We start from the raw sequence: 19,018 nt of genomic DNA, 5'->3' as shown, positions 1-19,018 counted from the left end.
ATTCAAATGTTACATGAAATCGTGAACCGCTTTGTTCATTTCTACATGGAACTCGTTTTTTAAATCCGTTAAGATATTATGCATCCATGATAAAGTGTAATATTATGACATATGACTTATCCTCTTATGGGCAGTTACCAGTTACACTCACACAACAAATAATACACAAGGGTGTTTGAGTAGCTAGTATTCCCTTAATTTGAATTTACTGTGTTTATAAATGTATTGTACTTTTTTAAAATACTCCAGAAGTTTCAACTTTTCATAGCCTTCTGTTTCGATTTTGCCCCTCCTTCCCGCTTTCCCCGATCCACTAATCGATGCACACGTGCACGACGCTATGCAGAGCGGCCCATGCAGAGAACGTAGCGACTCGTCCAATCCGTTGCACGCACACGTTTAGAATGCTTCGACTCTCAATTTATGCAAGCAAAATAGCCAAGAAACACCTAGAGAAGGCCCCTAATATGTCGGTTAGTCCTTACAGTGTTTTTTCAGAGGTGGTCTGATTTTTTTTTGCGGGAAAGAGATGGTCTGATTTTATTTAGCCAGTAGATTAGTATCAACATGCAAAAGTGACTATCTCAAAAAAAAAAAAATAGAAGCATAAAAGTGACAAAACTGCGACCGAGGGACCAATGAGTGGCAACGACTCTGCTAAGCGGGACTCAACCAAAATACAGGGTTTCTTCAGTGGCCATTTCGCAAAACTGCCAAAACCTTCTCTGTCGTCCTCTTTTCTGCGCAAACTTCCAGGCCACCATCACCACCACCACCACCGCACCGCCCAAGCAGCCCCTCCACCGTCACGCTCCCCACCCACCCCCGCCACCTCCCCGCTCCTCGCCGGCCACCCAGCAAACAAACCCTAGCCCCAGGCCCCCCTCCTCCGGCCACCTCCCCGCATTTCCGGCAGATCCGCCGTCGGCCGCCCAGATCCGCCCATGCGCCTCCCGCTCCTCCTCCTCGCCCTGCTCGCCGCGGCGGCGTCGGCGCCGGCCGCCGCGGCGACGCTCTCGACGAGGATGGTGCACCGGCTCTCCGACGAGGCGCGTGTGGCGGCGGGGCCCCACGGGGCGGCGCGGTGGCCGCCGCACGGGAGCGGGGGCTACTACCGCGCGCTGGTGCGGAGCGACCTCCAGCGGCAGAAGCGCAAGCACCAGCTCCTCTCCGTCTCGGAAGCCGGCGGCATCTTCTCCCCCGGCAACGATTTCGGCTGGTGCGTCGCGCTCACTCACCCTCGCCTCGGCGGCCCGGCCGTCTGGTCTTGCTGCATTCCTCAGCACCTTTTACTGCTGAACTGTACTGTTAATGCAGAAGCTTATTTTCCAATGCTCTACCAGACCCAGTTAGCTTTACATCATATTTATAATAGAGAAACACAGAATTAGAAAAAGAGAAGTTGCTTTGCTTTGTTGGGTGTGTGTGTGTGTTACATTGTGAAGTGAATCTATGATGGACCGAAGCTTAGCTTTACTGATTACTAATGGCGTTACCCCTGTCTGTGCAGGTTGTATTACACATGGGTGGATGTCGGGACGCCGAACACTTCCTTTATGGTCGCATTGGATACTGGAAGTGATCTGTTCTGGGTACCCTGTGATTGTATCGAGTGTGCTCCATTGGCTGGCTACCGTGAAACTTTGGTACGCACCCTTTTTTGAACAGTAACATTGTGTTAGGGTCTGCAGATGCTGGATTTGGAAATGCTCGTGTCAATTTGACCAGATGCATGCTGTAGAGGCTTGCACATGCTATTGCAAAAAGAAAAGAAATGATGCTTGCGCATAGTTAACTCCTTTCTCCCAAAGTAAAACATTAAAGCATGTGATAATAGTATCCTTGTAGATTGAAGAAACTAATACACGGCGTGTACGTTTCGACTGTTTCCTGGTACTTAATTAACGTTCCATTCAATTTAGGGGAGACGATTCACATAGATGTCCAAGTTAGTTTTGCACCTTTGATACCACTGCCACTTTTAATTGAAAAAGTCACAATAACGTGAGCTGCACAATTTCCAATTTAAGCCCAACTGGCACTTGGAGACATATTTAGTGATCTCTGGTGAAAATTTTCTGTTGAATTTTATCGATCCTAAAGTTGCTTATATTACTTGATAGAAATACACAAACAAGAGGACTTGTACAAATTGGGAAGCAGTTTTAGTGCTTATTTGCAATGATTGATTGGCAGGTGCTCCGTCATATATGGAGCATCTATTATGCAGGATAGAGATCTCGGGATTTACAAACCAGCTGAATCAACAACGAGTCGGCATTTGCCCTGCAGCCATGAGCTTTGCTCATCAGGTTCAGGCTGTTCAAGCCCAAAGCAGCCTTGCCCATACAGCACTGACTATCTTCAAGAAAACACAACCAGCTCAGGTTTACTAATTGAGGATGTTCTACACTTGAACTCCAGAGAGAGCCATGCACCAGTGAAGGCTTCAGTCATTATAGGGTAAGTTTTGTACCAGCTGTCATTGCTCTCTCTATGAGTTTATGCTTGTATTCCATTATTTGGCAAATAACAGTCACAATTGGTATGTTTTTCCCGCGTGTGGGCATTCTTCATTTCTGCTTGTTTTCTGCTGTGGGTAGTTGCATACTGTGTCCACCTGGACCTGCATCATATATTCATATTCATCCAGTTGCCTACAGATGGCATTTTAAGCTGTTACCATTCTTTGTGTTGCATATTTTTTGTGTTATGTTGATCCTTCTATGCACTCTTGAAACATAATTGTTGGCATGACGGATGATGCTTCTGTACTGAAGAATTCTAGTCGCATGATTGCTGTAGTTTTCCAGTTTTACTAAGTTAGTGTATCCTTTTTTTATAGTTGTGGTAGGAAGCAAAGTGGTAGCTATTTGGATGGTATTGCACCAGATGGACTTCTTGGCCTTGGGATGGCAGATATCTCAGTTCCTAGCTTCCTTGCAAGAGCTGGATTAGTTCGAAATTCCTTTTCGATGTGTTTCAAGGAATATTCTGGGAGAATTTTCTTTGGTGATCAAGGAGTGTCTACCCAACAGTCGACGCCATTTGTTCCTTTATATGGCAAATTGTGAGTTCCTTGGAATGGTCTTTAGTTGCTTTAGTGATTCTCAAGTTATTTCTAGCTCCACTGACATCCGTGTTTATTTTCCTCCCAGTCAAACTTATGCTGTTAATGTCGACAAATCTTGTGTTGGCCACAAATGTTTTGAGGGTACTAACTTCGAGGCCATAGTTGATAGTGGAACATCATTCACAGCTCTTCCCCTGAATGTTTACAAGGCTGTCACTGTCGAGGTGGATACATACCCCTTTACAGATCTCTCACTCGTAGATAAATTTTGTTACTGATCCATTATAAATTTGCAGTTTGACAAACAAGTTAATGCCTCAAGAATAACCCAGGAAGATGATTCTTTTGAATACTGCTACAGTGCCAGGTAACTTCCGAATTCTGACTGCACTTTAGGTCACCACTCACCAGGAGCTAGTTTGATTTTTGACATTTTCATTTGTACTGGTTTGTGATTTCAGTCCTCTGGAGATGCCTGACGTGCCAACTGTAACTCTTAATTTATCTGCAAACAAGAGCTTTCAGGTCGTTAATCCTACAATTGTACGCAAGAACGGAGAGGTATGTCTTTTTTGTCTCAGGAAAAAAAATGCAAGTTATGTTGTGTTCATTGCTGAGCATTGTTTATAAGGTGGTAAGGCGACCTAAGGCGAGCACCAACAGCCTTACGCCTAAGCGCCAAAAGCGGGCATGATGTCAAGGTGCTGACAGGGTGCCTTGCTGCCTAAGCGTCCAAAGGCGGGACTCCTTATAAAAAATGTTCCCAAGAACAAGTTATTATGCGCAAATCGACTCCATTTGTATTTTTCTCTTCTTTCTTAAAGAGCTAGCTCCAGTTATCTCCCTTACATAACCGATATAGTATACTGCATTCAAATGCTCCTTCCTGTGTGTTCTCCCACAGTTTATTGATTAAACAAATATAGTTGGTGCGTAAAATGGCTCAACTGCGAAAACAAGATACTGTACTAGAATGATTTCTATAGTTTGGCGCTTGCTAGGCTCATCTATTAAAAGTTGTTATAGTGTAATGTGGAGTTTGCATGTGTGGTGCGAACTTGAACCTGTCATCAATTGTTTCTATGCTCATTGCACAATGTTATTAGATTTTAGTAAAAACAAAGTCAAGGTAAACTATGAGAGTACCATTAGTGATGCCATTTATCTTTTGACAGCTGAGCCCTTCTGTAATGTGCTCACAGCGCATAAACTTACTGCCTGATTTGTTGTAACATATACATATGATACAAAACCCACATGTTTGTACACAAAAGGCAGATGTGTCATTTTGAGAGAAAAATATATATTTGTCATTATGAAATAGAACTGTAGCTGTTTTGCGGCTCGGTGATACCATCTCATTTGCTAATGTTCAGGGATCGATTGCTGGCTTTTGCTTAGCTGTTCAGAAGTCACCAGAGCCTATTGGAATCATTGGACGTGAGTGCTTTAATCCTGGGTTAACATGTAGTCTCAAATTTTATTTTAATTTTGAAAATTAGCTTACCTGGTATCCGTGGGTGCAGAGAACTTCCTGACTGGATACCACATTGTTTTTGACAAAGAGAACATGAAGCTGGGCTGGTACCGGTCTGAGTGTAAGTCAGAAACTAGTCCAAAAAGAAACGAATTTACCTCCCAATCAATCCATGAAATGTTAACGCTCTCTCCCTTGTACGCAGGCCATGATCTTGACAACAGCACGACGGTGCCCTTGGGCCCGTCGCAGCACCACAGCCCGGGGGATCCGCTGCCGTCGAGCGAGCAGCAGACCTCTCCCACCGTGACGCCTCCTGCCGTCGCAGGCAAGGCGCCGACCTCCTCGAGCGGGCCGTCGAACTTACATAAGCTACTCGCCAACTGTTGCTGGCTGCTGTTTCTGACCATCTCCACCGTGTTCTTCATCTCATGAATCAGCAACTGAATAAACCTAACTGGTGATAGCCCCTGTATATCGCATAAGTCCCGTTTGTCACCTGTTTCGGAAGCGCTTCCCGAGTTTAAGCGTAGGGGTAGAACTCCACTCCGCCAGCGAATGGGTCACTCGCCAATCGCTCGTCACCAATCTTAGAAGAACATTTCACTTTACAGATGGGTTTGCTGCTAAACATCATCACGACATCTGCCCATAGTTTCCTGTGCTACAAGGAAACGGTGCAAAAACCATGAAGCCGGAGGAGGATAGGAAGAGGAGGAAGAGCTTGTCCGTGCAGTCATCCGTCCATCGATGGCAGTGATGTTTCACACGCATGTGCGAATCCCTTTTTCCCAGGCCGCAGATTTGCAGGCGATTTCTTGCGCCGTGCACTTCTGCACTTCTGCACTCTGCACTCTGCACTGCACCGCTCTCCCAAAGCCGGAAGGCTCGGCCTACTGCAACACACAACCGCCCGCACCGAGCCACTGCGTGCACGACCGTCGTCGTCAGTCACATGAGGCTGGCTCTGAGAGGAGAGGCCTCGCACCACCACCACCACCACGGGCCACGGCTCCGTCACTTCTCCCCGACCTCCTCTCTTCGTGCTCTCTTGTCAGCCTCCACACACACACGCATACACACCAGCCCCCCGTCTCTCCTGTCCCCTCGCCGAGGCGCCATTGCCTTCTCCAGGTCGCCTTTGAGCAGTTCCCCGGCCGGCCTCTTACAAAGCCAGCCAGACAATGCCGTGCCATTATGCATGCACGACACAGCACTAGCTGCCTAGGCCCTCCACTCAGGCAGGCTTCTTGCTTCACTCACTCACTCACTCGTCACTCATTCACCCACTTCCAGTGAGCCTCCCGCTGCGTTCGTTCTCCATGGGAAGCGGCATAAAGCAGCTGGTGGCGAGCCTGCTGGGAGCGGTGGGTGGAGGCCAGAGGGGCACCAAGAAGGAGGGCACGCGGCCGCAGACAGTGGAGCTCAGGGTCCGGATGGACTGCGAGCGCCAGGTCAAGAAGGCACTCGCCGGCATGCGAGGTTAGTTCAGTTCGTTCCGTCGGTCACTCATTGAGGTCGGTCACATTGTCTTGTTTCCTCTGCTCGTCGCCATCGTGCCTAGGAGGCTAGGGCAGTGCCTTTCCATGTTCGTCGCCGTCTAGAGCGTAGTAGACAACAGCATGTAGCTCCTGATCAATAATGCCCGTCGTGTCATGTCTGCCTAAGCTTTTCCTTAGCCCGTACACCTGTCGCTACAACACTGAAGCATCTGCTCAGAAAAGATGATGAACCCCCCATTTTCGCGCTCATGTCCGACTAGTTTACTTAGCGAATAAATAGTCTCGTTTTCCCTTTCTGTGATTTGGCTTAGCGTCCATTTTAACTTTTGTCAGCACTGATTTTTACTAGTAGGAGCTACCGAGCTAGTGGTTCTTTTTTTGACGAGAGGTTTTTTTTTGGAGTTGCAGGTGTGGAACGCGTAGAGGTGAACAGGAAGCAGCAGAGGGTGACTGTCACTGGCACCGTGGACCCCCAGGCCCGTTACAGGTGGGCCCCGTCACCTGTAAGCTCACTCGGTTCGCTCTTGCCAATTTACCTTGCCAAGCCTCACAAAACTTGCCGTTTTCGGCAGCTCCCGGGCCTGCCAAACGTTGTTGGCGTGCCAAAATTTTTGGCTACCAACCAACGAAGCATGGCCTTGGTAAGAAAGATCTCCGGTTGGTCTCGTGTCATGTCGTCACTGCATCTCTTGCTAGATTTTGTATGCTGCTTTGCTGGTTTGCTTTATAATGCGCGACACGAGTTCCGTGCACGTAGGAATTCCAACCAGAGGCAGCCAGGATCTAGACCACCATCAAATATCAGTCACCTGTGGCGCTAGATACTTGGACGACGGACGGAGACTTCGACGTAGGCAAGATGCCAGGCGCCATAGTTTATGCTATCTGGCTCACTGTCTGTCTCTGTGCACTCCTCGCCGTTCTTTTAGTTTTACGTCGCGACGCGGTAATGGAGCATGAGCTAGCTAGCGATTAGCAAACTTGCCGCCCACGCCCAGACCCCAGAGGTCAACATACGTCCCCCCGGAACCCACTCCCCTGCCTCTTTTCCGTTTAAAACGAGCTCTGGGTGGTAAAGCAGGCGAGGGAGCAATGGAGGTCGGGTCAGTGCGCGGTGACAACATCCGTCAGGTCCTTCCTTGGAGGAACAGTATCGGTGCAGATGCTGCGGTGCAGCGAACGAAGGCACCCCTCGCTTTTCTGCCGGTGCAATGCAAGGCGTCCTTTTGAGCTCGAATGCTCGATCGTTTCCGGGCTTCTAGACTGTTGTGGTCGCTGGGTGCGTGCATGTATGGCTCTGTGCTGTGCTGCTGGGTGGGTGCGTGCGTGGGTTGACGACGGGTTGGCTGATTAACAACGACGGTGTGCTGCGTGCAGTGGCGTCAATGGCGTCCTCATTGCGCACGCGGCCACTAATATCCAGCTTTTCTGTATCATATGGACTGATTAGCTTAGTTTAGTCGACCAGTGAGGCAGCCCGGCGTCACTTTTCCCGGGCAAGAGATCTATGAGAGAGGTTCTTTTTTTAACTTGATGATCTATCAGAGGGTTGGGTTGTCGTGGGCCGGAAATTCTTCTCGGATTTTTTATCTTTTTGGCCTGAGGACTCCTCTCAGTGCGGCGTCCCTTTTGGTTTCGACACGGAGCGTAGCACCACAGTGATACTGTTGGGGCCTCAAATCGGACCGTCCACTCGTGGCAGTACGATGAAAGTTGGCCGGGGCGCGCGGTGTCGCCGTGTGTGCAGTGCCGGCTACACGGACAGCACAGTCCCTGGCAAGTCGCTGGAGCTACTCGTAGCCCGGGTCTCTTGTCCCGGAGCGCGGGTGACAGGGACGGAGCGCGACGGCGACCGAGCCACCCCTTTCCGGGTCCGTGATCGTGGCGGGAGACCTTTTTCTAGCTGCAGCCACGTACGAAACGACCGGAGAGCGACGGCTCTCATCTGCTTTTGCCCGCCCGCCACCTTGATCGGCCGACCCCGACACCGGAGCCGAGCTGCGCGGTTGCGGTTGCGTTCGCGCTCGGCACGTAAGCTAGGCGGGTCGTCGTTGATCGTGCCAGTGCAGCTGTGCTCGTGTCGTGACATGAGGTCGTCGGTTGTCCCCAGGCAATTCGGTTATTGGTGGCGTGTAACGGAGCCATCTGTCGTTGGTAGATGGTAGGTCTGGTCAGGCATGAGTGACCAGCCATACACCACGGGCATATCAGTGGCGAGCCCATTTTGACGACCATCACTAGTAACTTTTCGGAGCCGTGCGCCCAACGTGCAGACGCATCCTTTGACCCCATCCTGTCCGCCATGGTCAAAATGCCCATATATTCATATTTCAATGTTCCAAACTAGTTTGCACGTCCAAATATTATTTGTCTCAAATAAAAATAGTTTTACAACCCAGTTGAAATCGTCTTTAATAAAATAGTTTTACAATCAAATCGAAATTATCTTGAATGAACATAATGAACCAATACATCTATTGGTTGCCAATATGATTCCACATGTGCTCAACCAAGTCATTTTAAAGATTCAAATGAGTGTGAATCACACATTTCACGATGAAATTGAGCAAACTGTTCAAACGTGGCCGGTTCTTGGTGCAGGGGCTCAACATTTTCATCTTGAAAATCAAACCCTTGGTCGAAGATGTTGTTATCACGCTCGTCCTCGACGATCATGTTGTGCATGATCACACAAGCAGTCCTCACCTCCCAAAGCTTTGCTTCATCACATGTTAGTGCAGGGTTTTGAACGGTATCCCATCGGATTTGAAGCACACCTCAAGCACGTTCCACATCCTTTCTAGCACTCTCTTGCATTTGGGCAAATCTCTGTCTCTTGTAATCTTGAGGGTTCGAGATTGTCTTCACAAAAGTTGACCACTGAGGATAAATACCATCAGCTAGGTAGTATCCCTTGTTGTACTTGTGGCTATTGATCTCAAAGTTAACAGGTGGGGAGTGGCCTTCTGCAAGCCTTGCGAAGACTGGAGAACACTGCAGCACGTTGATATCATTGTGAGAACCTGCCATGCCGAAGAAAGAATGCCATATCCAAAGATCTTGCGAAGCCACTGTGGGAAATATGCCCTAGAGGCAATAATAAAGTGGTTATTATTATATTTTCATGTTCATGATAATTGTCTATTGTTCATGCTATAATTGTATTAACCGGAATCCGCAATACATGTGTGAATACATAGCACATAGATCGTAATATATTCCTAGTAAGCCTCTAGTTGACTAGCTCGTTGGTCAATAGATGGTCATGGTTTCCTGACCATGGACATTGGATGTCATTGATAACGGGATGACATCATTAGGAGAATGATGTGATGGACAAGACCCAATCCTAAGCGTAGCACAAGATCGTGTAGTTCGTTTGCTAAAGCTTTTCTAATGTCAAGTATCATTTCCTTAGATCATGAGATTGTGCAACTCCCGGATACCATAGGAATGCTTTGGGTATACCAAACATCACAACATAACTGGGTGGCTATAAAGGTGCACTACATCTATCTCCAAAAGTATCTGTTGGGTTGGCATGAATCAAGACTGGGATTTATCACTCCATATGACAGAGAGGTATCTCTGGGCCCACTCGGTAATGCATCATCATAACGAGCTCAGTGTGACTAAGGAGTTAGCCATGGTGAAAGGATCGAGATGGACCTAGAGGGGGCGGGGTGAATAGGTACAAATACAAATTTTAATTGTTACTTGGCAATTTTAGGCAATAGTGCGGAATATGAAAGTGAGCCTAACAATTGCAAGTGTGATGCTAAGAGCTAAACAAGATAATCAAGTAATACAAGTAGATGAGTAAGCTAGCACAATATGATATAGGTAAGTGCAGACGAGACAAGTAACCACAAGTAGAGAGTTAAGGTTAGGGATAACCGCAACTCCGAGAGACGAGGATGTAAGCCGATGTTCACTTCCTTGGAGGGAAGCTACGTCACCGTTTAGAGAGGTGGGTGTTACCACGAAGGCACACCAACGCCACGAAGGCCCACCCTATTCTCTCTTTGAGACAACACCACGAAGGTGTTTCTCAACCACTAGTGGTAGACCTTGGGGTGGTCTTCGAACCCTCACAAACTTTTCCAGGGGTAATCACAAGGGTCGATTCCTCTCCGAAAGACTCCTATCGCCTAGAAGTCTCCAACCTCCAAGAGTAACAAGAACGATGGGGAAAAGCTCAAGACTTGCTCAAGTTTCCTTTGGTGCAAAGAAAAGGGAAGGAGTGGATCTATCACTTGATCGGACAACTTCTCTCAAATGCTCTCAAATCCCTTAGGGATCTAAGATTTGGTGTGGAGGAGTGAGAGAGAGAGTGTAATGTGTGTTCTAAGGTTTGTTCAAAGTGAGTGGTCAAACCTATCCCGTGGGGGAAGAAGGCTATATATAGTGGTAGTGAAAAGCTAGCCGTTTGGCCACTTAAGGCACAGGAGCTGCCGGACGTCCGGTGGGTACCGGACGACCGGTGACACAGATCGGACCGGACGTCCGACCGGGCAGCCGGTCGTCCGCTCGCTGGAGTATAAATCTGACCGCTAAAACAACACAGGTAGCGGACGTCCGGAGAGTAGCGGTCGACCGCTGACCGGAAGTCCGGAGAAACCGGAAATCCATTAATATGAGTTCTGTTTAGATGTACCGGACGTTCGAAGAAACCGTACATCCGCTAATAAGGGTTCTGTTGAGAAGTACTGGTCATCCGGTGGGCGCCGGATGTCCGGTCAGTTGTGAAGGCTGGGCCAACTGATTCAAGAACACAAAGAGACCGTGCACACATGGTGAAAACTAAGAGATGATAGAAAAAGTGTTTTGTGGATTTTGAGCAAGTCTTTCACATAACCCAACGATCCCCTCTTAATAGTGCGGGATCCCTATACTCAAGAACAAATCGAAAGAAAGGGCCAAAGCCATTTGTTTTGTATTCTCCGCTCTTGAGTAATATGTACCTCTTTGTTTGTAGTCATGATCCACACACATAGCACTTGAAACATAATCCTGAGATATACTTGATAAACATGATTAGTCCCAAAAATGCATGTTGTCATCAACATCAAACTAAGATTAAGGGCATGATTGCACTTTCAGACATGATCATGCATTACGAAACGAGTAAAGAGACTTGCCAGAGATTGAACGAGGTATAGAGATACCGATGATCGAATCTCGGGCAAGTAACATACCGATGGACAAAGGGAATTGTATACGGGATTGATTGAATCCCCGACATCATGGTTCATCCGACGAAATCATCGTGGAACATGTGGGAGCCAACATGGGTATCCAGATACCGCTGTTGGTTATTGGCCGAAGAGATGTCTCGGTCGTGTCTGCATAGTTCCCGAACCCGTAGTGTCTACACACTTAAGGTTCGGTGACACTAGAATTGTTATGGGAAATAGTATCTGGTTACCGAAGGTTGTTCGAAGTCCCGGATGAGATCTCGGACATCACGAGGAGTTCCGGAATGGTCCGGAGGTGAAGATTTATATATGGGAAGTCCAGTTTCAGTCACTGGAATGTTTCGGGGGTTATCAGTATTGTACCGGGACCACCAGAAGGTGTTTGGGGGTCCACCGGGTGGGGCCACCTGCCCCGTGGGCCTAGTGGGCTGCACAAGGGAGGGAACCAGCCCCTGGTGGGCTGGTGCGCCCCCAAGGGGCCCAAGGTGCCTAGGGTTAGAAACACGGACAACACAGTCCCCTGAGCTGGAGCTATATGTAGCCCGGGTCTCTTGTCCCGGAGCGCGACGGCGACCGAGCCACCCCTTTCTGGGTTTGTGATCATGGCGGGAGACCTTTTTCTAGCTGCTGCCATGTACGGAACGACCGGAACTAGCTGGGCGTCCGCGGGGGAGAGCGAAAACGACGGCTCTCATCTGCTTTTGCCCGCCCGCCACCTTGATCGACCGACCCCGACACCGGAGCCTCGCTGCGCGGCTGCGGTTGCCGTTGCGCTTGGCACGTAAGCTAGCACGGGTCATCATTGATCGTGCCAGTGCAGCTGTGCTCGTGTCGCGACATGGGGCCGTTGGTTGTGCCCGGGTAATTCGGTTATTGGTGGTGGGTAACGGAGCCATCTGTCATTGGTAGGTCAGGTTTGGACATGCATCATATACTATGGGCATAGCAGTGGCGAGCCCGTTTTGACGACCATCGCTGGTAACTTTTCAGAGCAGAGCCGTCGTGGCAGCAAAGCAAATCATTTTCTTTGTTGCCATTGCATTGTTTTGCAACATTATATATATCATATTACGTTATAATGAAACTATGAATACATGCATATGCGTTGCATTGCAGGCCAAAGAGAGCCTTGTAGGCCGCCCGAGCTGAGAAGGAGTGGTCGGTCTTTCCAAAGAAAGCCACGAATAATCTTGATCATGTCCTTGATGGACCATGCTGGGATATCCAGTACGAACATGGCATGCACCGACATAACTGTGAGGGTTTTTTTTCAGTAGGATCAAACGTCATCCTCGATATAGAAGGCAAGCTATCCAACCTGATAATCTACGGACCATCTTGCCCACTAGCGTCTGCAACTGTGCTACCGAAGGCTTACAAAGACCTAGGGGCAACCCAAGGTACCGGCTAGGGGACTACAGAATAGGGCATAGTAGTTGCTACCACACCATCCTGATCTGATCACTGGAGCACCTGATGGGGCGGGCCGAGCACTTTGCAAAGTAGGTGCAAAGTCCAGAGGCTACCCCAAAATCCTCAATGATCACCGCGCGTGCCTTGCGGCGGAGTATATCCAACTTGACGAAGCTGACCACGTCATCGACATATATGGAGGTGCAGTTGCGTGATCCCAAAGGAGCAAGCTCTGATAGAAACCAACCTCTTCGGCCTTTCAGAAGAGATAGTGAAGCCCATCCATGGCACCAACGAAAAGCAGGGGGAGAGGGCCCCCTACTGCAAACCTCGCTGGTTGAAGATCAGCTCACCAGGTAAACTGTTTAGAAGCACCCTTTTGCAGGCCAAGGCGAGGAGCTTTGCCACCCAAGCCAAACACCTCTATATGAATCCCACCTTGACCAAGAGACACCATCTTTGATGACGAGCACAAAATGGGCAGAGGTGCTCCCCGATGGAGGTAGATACATGATTGTGGATAACTAGTCCAGCTGCTCCTATTCCATGGTGGAAAGCCTCCACTCCCCCTCATATGGGAAAAAACATGGGTCCACCGTCAGCTTCTTTTCGGAATTCGCCGCTTTCACCCCCTGACTCTCGTTCCTCTCACCGACCATGGAGGCTGATGAGGCTATGGGTGGATAGCATGGTATTTTTCGAATCGGGCACATGGGAAGGCTTGGACGTTGAAGCTTGAGGAAGAAGATGAAGACAAAGGGGAATGAGAGCATAAATCCCACCTCCTCATTACCTCCCAGCTTTTATAGGCATAGTAAAACGCAGACGACAACAGGATGGTCCCACCACGTGGCAATAAATCACCCACTTCCCCAAGCATTGTGCGTTAATCACACACACAAATCGAGGAGACGGTTGATAATTACCATGTATCGATGCACGCGATTTTTTATGGTACATGATGACTGTGGGCCCTTAACCCACGTCTGCACGCCATGTTAACCGTCAAGGCTGAAAACCATGTGGCCAAGCGGGCCCATGGATAAGATCGGTCTGTGTTGTTTGAGCCAGACCAGATCATCATCAGGTCTTGAGCACGGGAATACTTCATGACCAAGGAACGACTGCGCATGAGTATTTTCGACGTGCAATTCAACATTGATACGTCCAGACACTTGTCAGAAACCGAGGTGGTCCTGAACACCTCAGAGTTAATCCGACGATCAAGACTTGGCTACAGAAGATAGATTCGTCGAACAAGTTTTCAAGACGAACGACCGAATATGAGAGCATCCCGAAAGAACTAAGGTGCATCCAGACTTGAATACTTCGAGCACTATCTTATTGCAATGCATCTTCTTTGGACTTTAACACTTCGAGCACCGTACATGTTTCACATGCTTGTGTTGATAGTCCGTGCATATCTTGTAGAAATTGTTTGACTAAATCTCATGATGATATGCTTGCTATATCTTGTTGCCATGATAAAAATACTTGTATTTCCTCGAGTTGTGGTGCTACCAATGTAGAGGAAACCCAACACTCCATGGAACAAGATGTGGTTTTAAATGGTGCTTCAAGGGATCCTACATCATCATCTGTTGCTTTTTGCCTTATGGCCAAGGCTTCAAAGGTATCTCCTACTTTGAAACCCAATATGTCTCTTGATGATCATGTTGACGCTAATGATGATGAGGATAATGATGAAGAGAATGATAATGTTGCCTCCTTAGAAATTAAGGGGTAAATGGTTTTTAAAGCTCTTCATAAAAATAAAATTGCCCGTTCCAACTTCATGGAAATCATGTCCATTGCCATTGAGGGCAAGAAGTACATTAAGGAGTTGGAATCTCATCTCGAGGAGCATGAGGTCACCATTGAGAAAATGGAAGGTCATGAGCGTGATTATGCTAATGAGATCGTGGACCTCTCTCAAGCTCTTGAACTTGAACAAACCACCAAGGAATCTCTTGTGGAGACTTTTGCTCTAGAATTATCTAGAGTGAGGGAATCTCGTGATAGAGCTCTTGAGGTGGCCAATGATTTTGAAACTAAAAATGAGGAGCTTGAAGTTGCGCATGCTAAACTCCTCGAGGACTTTGAGCACCTTGAAAATGGCTCAAGGGTCATTAAGAGTGAGCTCATCAAACTCACCAAGTCTCATGCTCAACTTAAAGATTCATATTCAAAAGAGCTTGCCAAGTTGTCTTCTCCTCTTGTTGCTAATGATGATGCTTGTGCTACTAACTCTACATATTGAAGGAGAATGTTGAGCTAAGGGCTCAACTTAAGTTTCTATCTAGCAATTATGGGATGTTGGAAGAAAATCATGTAAAGCTCACAAGCTATCATGATGATCTTCTAGTATCCCATAATGTGCTAAAGTTAGCTCATGAGGCCATGCTTGCTAAGGTAACATCTAGTGAGCCTCATGTGGATACTAGCACTACTTTTATTCAAAATGCTATATTGCCTTGTGCTAGTCCTCGCAATTCATCCATGCATAACATTGGTACATCTTGTGATGAATTGCTTTCCTTGCCTTGTTGCTCTAAAGATGAAGCTTATACTTCCTCTAGTGCTTGTGTTGAGACTAACCATGTAGAGTAAATCAAAGAGCTCAAGGCCCAAGTCACTTCTTTGAAGAAAGATTTGGAAAAGTATCATGAAGGGAATGCCACACTCAACAATATCTTGAGTGTACAAAAATCCCCCAATGAAAAAGGTGGACTTGGATTCAACTCCAATAAGAAGAAGAAGTACAAGAGCAACAACAAGAAGGGCCAAAAACAAGTCATGAGTTCGGCCAAGATTATTTGCTTCAAGTGCAAAATTGAAGGGCGTCATGTTAGATCTTGCCCATTGAAGAAGAAGGCCATTAGTGACAAGCAACAAGGGAAGCTGCTACAAGTGCATTCTCATGCTCAACCTCAAGTTGAAGAAAGGCCTCTTCCCATGAAGACTCAAGCTAATGCTTCTCATGTTAAGAAATCAAGTGAGAAGAAAGTGAAGAGTAGACGTTGCTACCTATGTCGTGAGAAAGGTTACCTCGCTTCTTCATGCACTAGTGGTAACTTATCCAACCCAACTATTATTGATGATGTCTATTCTCTTGGGAAGGATAAGGTTGGCAATGTGGTTGCCAAGTTTGTTGGTACTCAAAGTGGTTTGAAGCAAAGAACCATTTGGGTAGCCAAGCCTATTGTGACTAACCTCTTAGGACCCAACTTGGTTGGAGACGAACTAGCTCAAACTTGAACAATAGGTGTTGATGGAGGTCATTGGAGACTTGGCTACATTATGAAGAATTAAGGGGACTTCATCATTCTTATTGTCTCAAGCCAAGTAATTCGGATTATCAAGTTTCTATCATATATCCAATGTTCCTCCTTGCAGTAACTCGTGCTTAAAGTGTCTACATTGATAGTTACTTGCCCCTTTGTGACGCCCGGATAATCAAGCTACAGTAAACCTCTGCTAATGGTGCCATGTCACCTCGATTACTTTCGATAATCTCGCGTTAGTTCAAAACCGATTCAAATTCAAAATTGAATTAAAAGCAAACATCAAAAGTTTTCAAACTTTAAAACTAAAATGTTCAAGTTGTAGCAAATAAAGCATAAATAATATTGGTGCAGAAACCACATTTAAAATAATAATAATTAAAGACACTAAAATAATAAAAACAATGGCTAAATAACATTTTAATTGCTCTTTAAATTATAAAAATATTAAGCTAACTTATTTTGAGTCAAAACCAAGTTGGGCAGTGGCCTATATTAATTATACTAATTTAGGTACTAACTTGGTATTTTATCTAAACTATAGCAATGTGAAACTAAAATAATACATAAAAGAATAAATAAAAACAAAATTAAAAAAACAAAACAAACAGAAAAAGAAAAGAAAACCCCCTGGGCCCAACTGGGCCTTGGCCCAGCCAGGCCGGCCCACGCCACTGGCCTACTTAGGCCTCCCCCACTCCACCGTAACCCTAACCCACTCCCCTCGCTCCTCCTCCCCCCCACGTTCTGGATCGGGGGCGGCGCCCCTGTGCGCGTGATGCCCCGACCCCGCCGCTCGACGCCGGACCTCCCTGCCGGACTGCCCCGCCCTGGACCTCCCCGACCTCTCCCTCGATCGGCTTCTCCGAGCCACGACGCCCAACACCTCTCCAACGTGGGTGAGGCCCCCGGCCTCCGCCACCTCTCTCCCCTGTGCCCGCCATGCCCCGCGTCCGAGCCCATGCCCGCGGTCACCTCACACTCGTCGCGACCCTTGCCCGCGCCGTCGGCTACGCCTGCTTATGCGTGCTGTGCTTCCACGCGCGCGCGTGGCCGCGCCCCCTCCCCTCTTGTTTCTGCCCGTGGCTGCGCCCCGCCCACGCGGCGGCACTGCCGCGCATGTCCGCGCGCACCCGCGCGCTCCTGTTGCTACCGGCTTCTGCTGCTGCTTGCTCTGCGTGCTGTGCTGCTTCTGCTGCCAACACTACTGCTGCCTCCTCTTCCCTGCTACTCACGCCGCGCGCCGTGCTCGCGCACCGCTGCCGGCTGCGACCCAGCCACCCCGACCAGCCGCGCCTCCCTGCCCGTCGCCGCTGCCTCCCACCTAATTAACTTTGTTTAATTAAACAGCTAACTAAACAGTCTATGATGTGAGGGACCCACACTTCAGTTTGACCCAGTCAACACTACTGACATCATGCTGATGTCATGATGACGTCAGCAAACACTGTTCTGGATAATGCTGTTTTAAATAATTAAATAAATCCTAAAAATGATTTAAATCTTTTAAAATTAATATAAAATAATTCGTAGCTCGGATGAAAAAACTTTGTACATGAAAGTTGCTCAGAACGACGTGACGAATCCGGGTACGCAGCCTGTTCGTCTGCCACACATCCCTAACCTATCGAACTCGCAACTTTCCCCCTCCGGTTCGTATGCCCGAAAACGTGAAACACCGAGGATATTTTCCCGGATGTTTCCCCCCTTCACCGGTACCACCTCATACCGCGTTAGGGCACACCTAGCATCACGCTTTGTCATGTCACGCATCGTCATGCATTTGTTTGCATTATATTTATTGTTTCTTCCCCCTCTTCTCTCGCTAGACATCAAGACCGACGCCGCTGCTACCCAGTACGACTACGGTGTTGACGACCCCTCTCTCTTGACAGAGCAACCAGGCAAGCCCCCCTTGATCACCAGATATCGCCTATTCTTCTCTCTACTACTTGCATTAGAGTAGTGTAGCATGTTACTGCTTTCCGTTAATCCTATTCTGCTGCATAGCCTGTCCTTGCTACTACTGCTGTTACCTTTACCTGCTATCCTACTTCTTAGTATAGGATGCTAGTGTTCCATCAGTGGCCCTACACTCTCGTCCGTCTACCATGCTATACTACTGGGCCGTGATCACTCGGGAGGTGATCACGGGCATATGTTATATACTTTACACTATTACATTACCTGTGGTACTGTTCGGAGTTGGGGGCTGAAGGGGCAGGTGGCTCCATCCCGGTAGAGGTGGGCCTGGGTTCCCGACGGCCCCCGACTGTTACTTTGTGGCGGAGCGACAGGGCAGGTTGAGACCACCTAGGAGAGAGGTGGGCCTGGCCCTGGTCGGCGTTCGCGGATACTTAACACGTTTAACGAGATCTTGGTATTTGATCTGAGTCTGGCCACTGGCCTATACGCACTAACCATCTACGCGGGGACAGTTATGGGCACTCGACGTCGTGGTATCAGCCGAAGCCTTCGTGACGTCAGTGATTGAGCGGCGCGCGCCAGATTGGAACATAAGCCTGCTCTTGTATTAAGGGGGCTAGTTCTGCTTCTAGCCGCCCTCGCAACATGCAGGTGTGCAATGGGCGATGGGCCCAGACCCCTGCGCCATAGGATTTAGACCGACGTGCTGACCTCTCTGTTGTGCCTAGGTAGGGCTGCGACGTGTTGATCTTCCGAGGCCGGGCATGACCCAGGAAAGTGTGTCCGGCCAAATGGGATCGAGCGTGTTGGGTTATGTGGTGCACCCCTGCAGGGAAGTTAATCTATTCGAATAGCCGTGATCTTCGGTAACATGATGACTTGGAGTTGTACCTTGACCTTATGACAACTAGAACCGGATACTTAATAAAACACACCCTTCCAAGTGCGAGATACAACCCGGTGGTCACTCTCTAACAGGGCGACGAGGAGGGAACCGCCAGGTAGGATTATGCTATACGATGCTACTTGGTGAACTTACCATCTACTCTCTTCTCCCGCTGCAAGATGGAGGTTACCAGAAGCATAGTCTTCGATAGGACTAGCTATCCCCCTCTTATTCCGGCATTCTGCAGTTCAGTCCACAT

At 48.1% G+C, this 19,018-nt stretch overlaps 2 protein-coding genes across 5 annotated transcripts; both read left to right on the top strand.

Annotated features, from left to right (window-relative positions):
- The first annotated feature begins 772 nt into the window (after positions 1-772).
- Positions 773-5,050, top strand: LOC123128350 (aspartic proteinase-like protein 1). 3 transcript variants are annotated; one of them, XM_044548330.1, is made up of 10 exons: positions 774-1,219; positions 1,511-1,646; positions 2,231-2,463; positions 2,846-3,070; positions 3,159-3,297; positions 3,370-3,440; positions 3,535-3,634; positions 4,450-4,513; positions 4,600-4,671; positions 4,756-5,050. In XM_044548330.1, exons 1-10 carry the CDS (start codon positions 945-947, stop codon positions 4,983-4,985), a joined length of 1,545 nt encoding a protein of 514 aa, XP_044404265.1. In that variant the 5' UTR covers positions 774-944; the 3' UTR covers positions 4,986-5,050. The 3 variants fall into 3 exon arrangements, with proteins under 3 accessions (XP_044404267.1, XP_044404265.1, XP_044404266.1); XM_044548331.1 differs by having other exon boundaries at positions 980-1,219; positions 2,197-2,463; XM_044548332.1 differs by lacking the exons at positions 4,450-4,513; positions 4,600-4,671; positions 4,756-5,050 and adding an exon at positions 3,705-4,424 and having other exon boundaries at positions 773-1,219.
- Positions 5,051-5,309: 259 nt separating this feature from the next.
- LOC123128351 (heavy metal-associated isoprenylated plant protein 23) lies at positions 5,310-14,134 on the top strand. Of its 2 annotated transcripts, XM_044548334.1 has the most exons (3): positions 5,319-6,032; positions 6,461-6,555; positions 12,367-14,134. In XM_044548334.1, exons 1-3 carry the CDS (start codon positions 5,873-5,875, stop codon positions 12,397-12,399), a joined length of 288 nt encoding a protein of 95 aa, XP_044404269.1. In that variant the 5' UTR covers positions 5,319-5,872; the 3' UTR covers positions 12,400-14,134. The 2 variants fall into 2 exon arrangements, with proteins under 2 accessions (XP_044404268.1, XP_044404269.1); XM_044548333.1 differs by lacking the exon at positions 12,367-14,134 and having other exon boundaries at positions 5,310-6,032; positions 6,461-9,086.
- Positions 14,135-19,018: the final 4,884 nt, after the last annotated feature.

The sequence above is a fragment of the Triticum aestivum genome, chromosome 6A (assembly GCF_018294505.1).
Source record: "Triticum aestivum cultivar Chinese Spring chromosome 6A, IWGSC CS RefSeq v2.1, whole genome shotgun sequence".
Taxonomy (NCBI): domain Eukaryota; kingdom Viridiplantae; phylum Streptophyta; class Magnoliopsida; order Poales; family Poaceae; genus Triticum; species Triticum aestivum.
The sequence above is the reverse complement of the archived record's forward strand: the minus strand, read 5'-3'. Positions and strand labels throughout refer to the sequence as shown.

What these genes read in the sequence shown, in the direction of transcription:
- LOC123128350 (XM_044548330.1), top strand. Translation starts at nt 945, where the DNA reads ATGCGCCTCCCGCTCCTCCTCCTCGCCCTGCTCGCCGCGGCGGCGTCG. An exon ending in GTTCCTTTATATGGCAAATT is followed by an intron (nt 3,071 to 3,158) that starts GTGAGTTCCTTG and finishes TTTTCCTCCCAG; the next exon opens with TCAAACTTATGCTGTTAATG. An exon ending in GGGCTGGTACCGGTCTGAGT is followed by an intron (nt 4,672 to 4,755) that starts GTAAGTCAGAAA and finishes CCTTGTACGCAG; the next exon opens with GCCATGATCTTGACAACAGC.
- LOC123128351 (XM_044548333.1), top strand. Translation starts at nt 5,873, where the DNA reads ATGGGAAGCGGCATAAAGCAGCTGGTGGCGAGCCTGCTGGGAGCGGTG. An exon ending in GGCACTCGCCGGCATGCGAG is followed by an intron (nt 6,033 to 6,460) that starts GTTAGTTCAGTT and finishes TTGGAGTTGCAG; the next exon opens with GTGTGGAACGCGTAGAGGTG.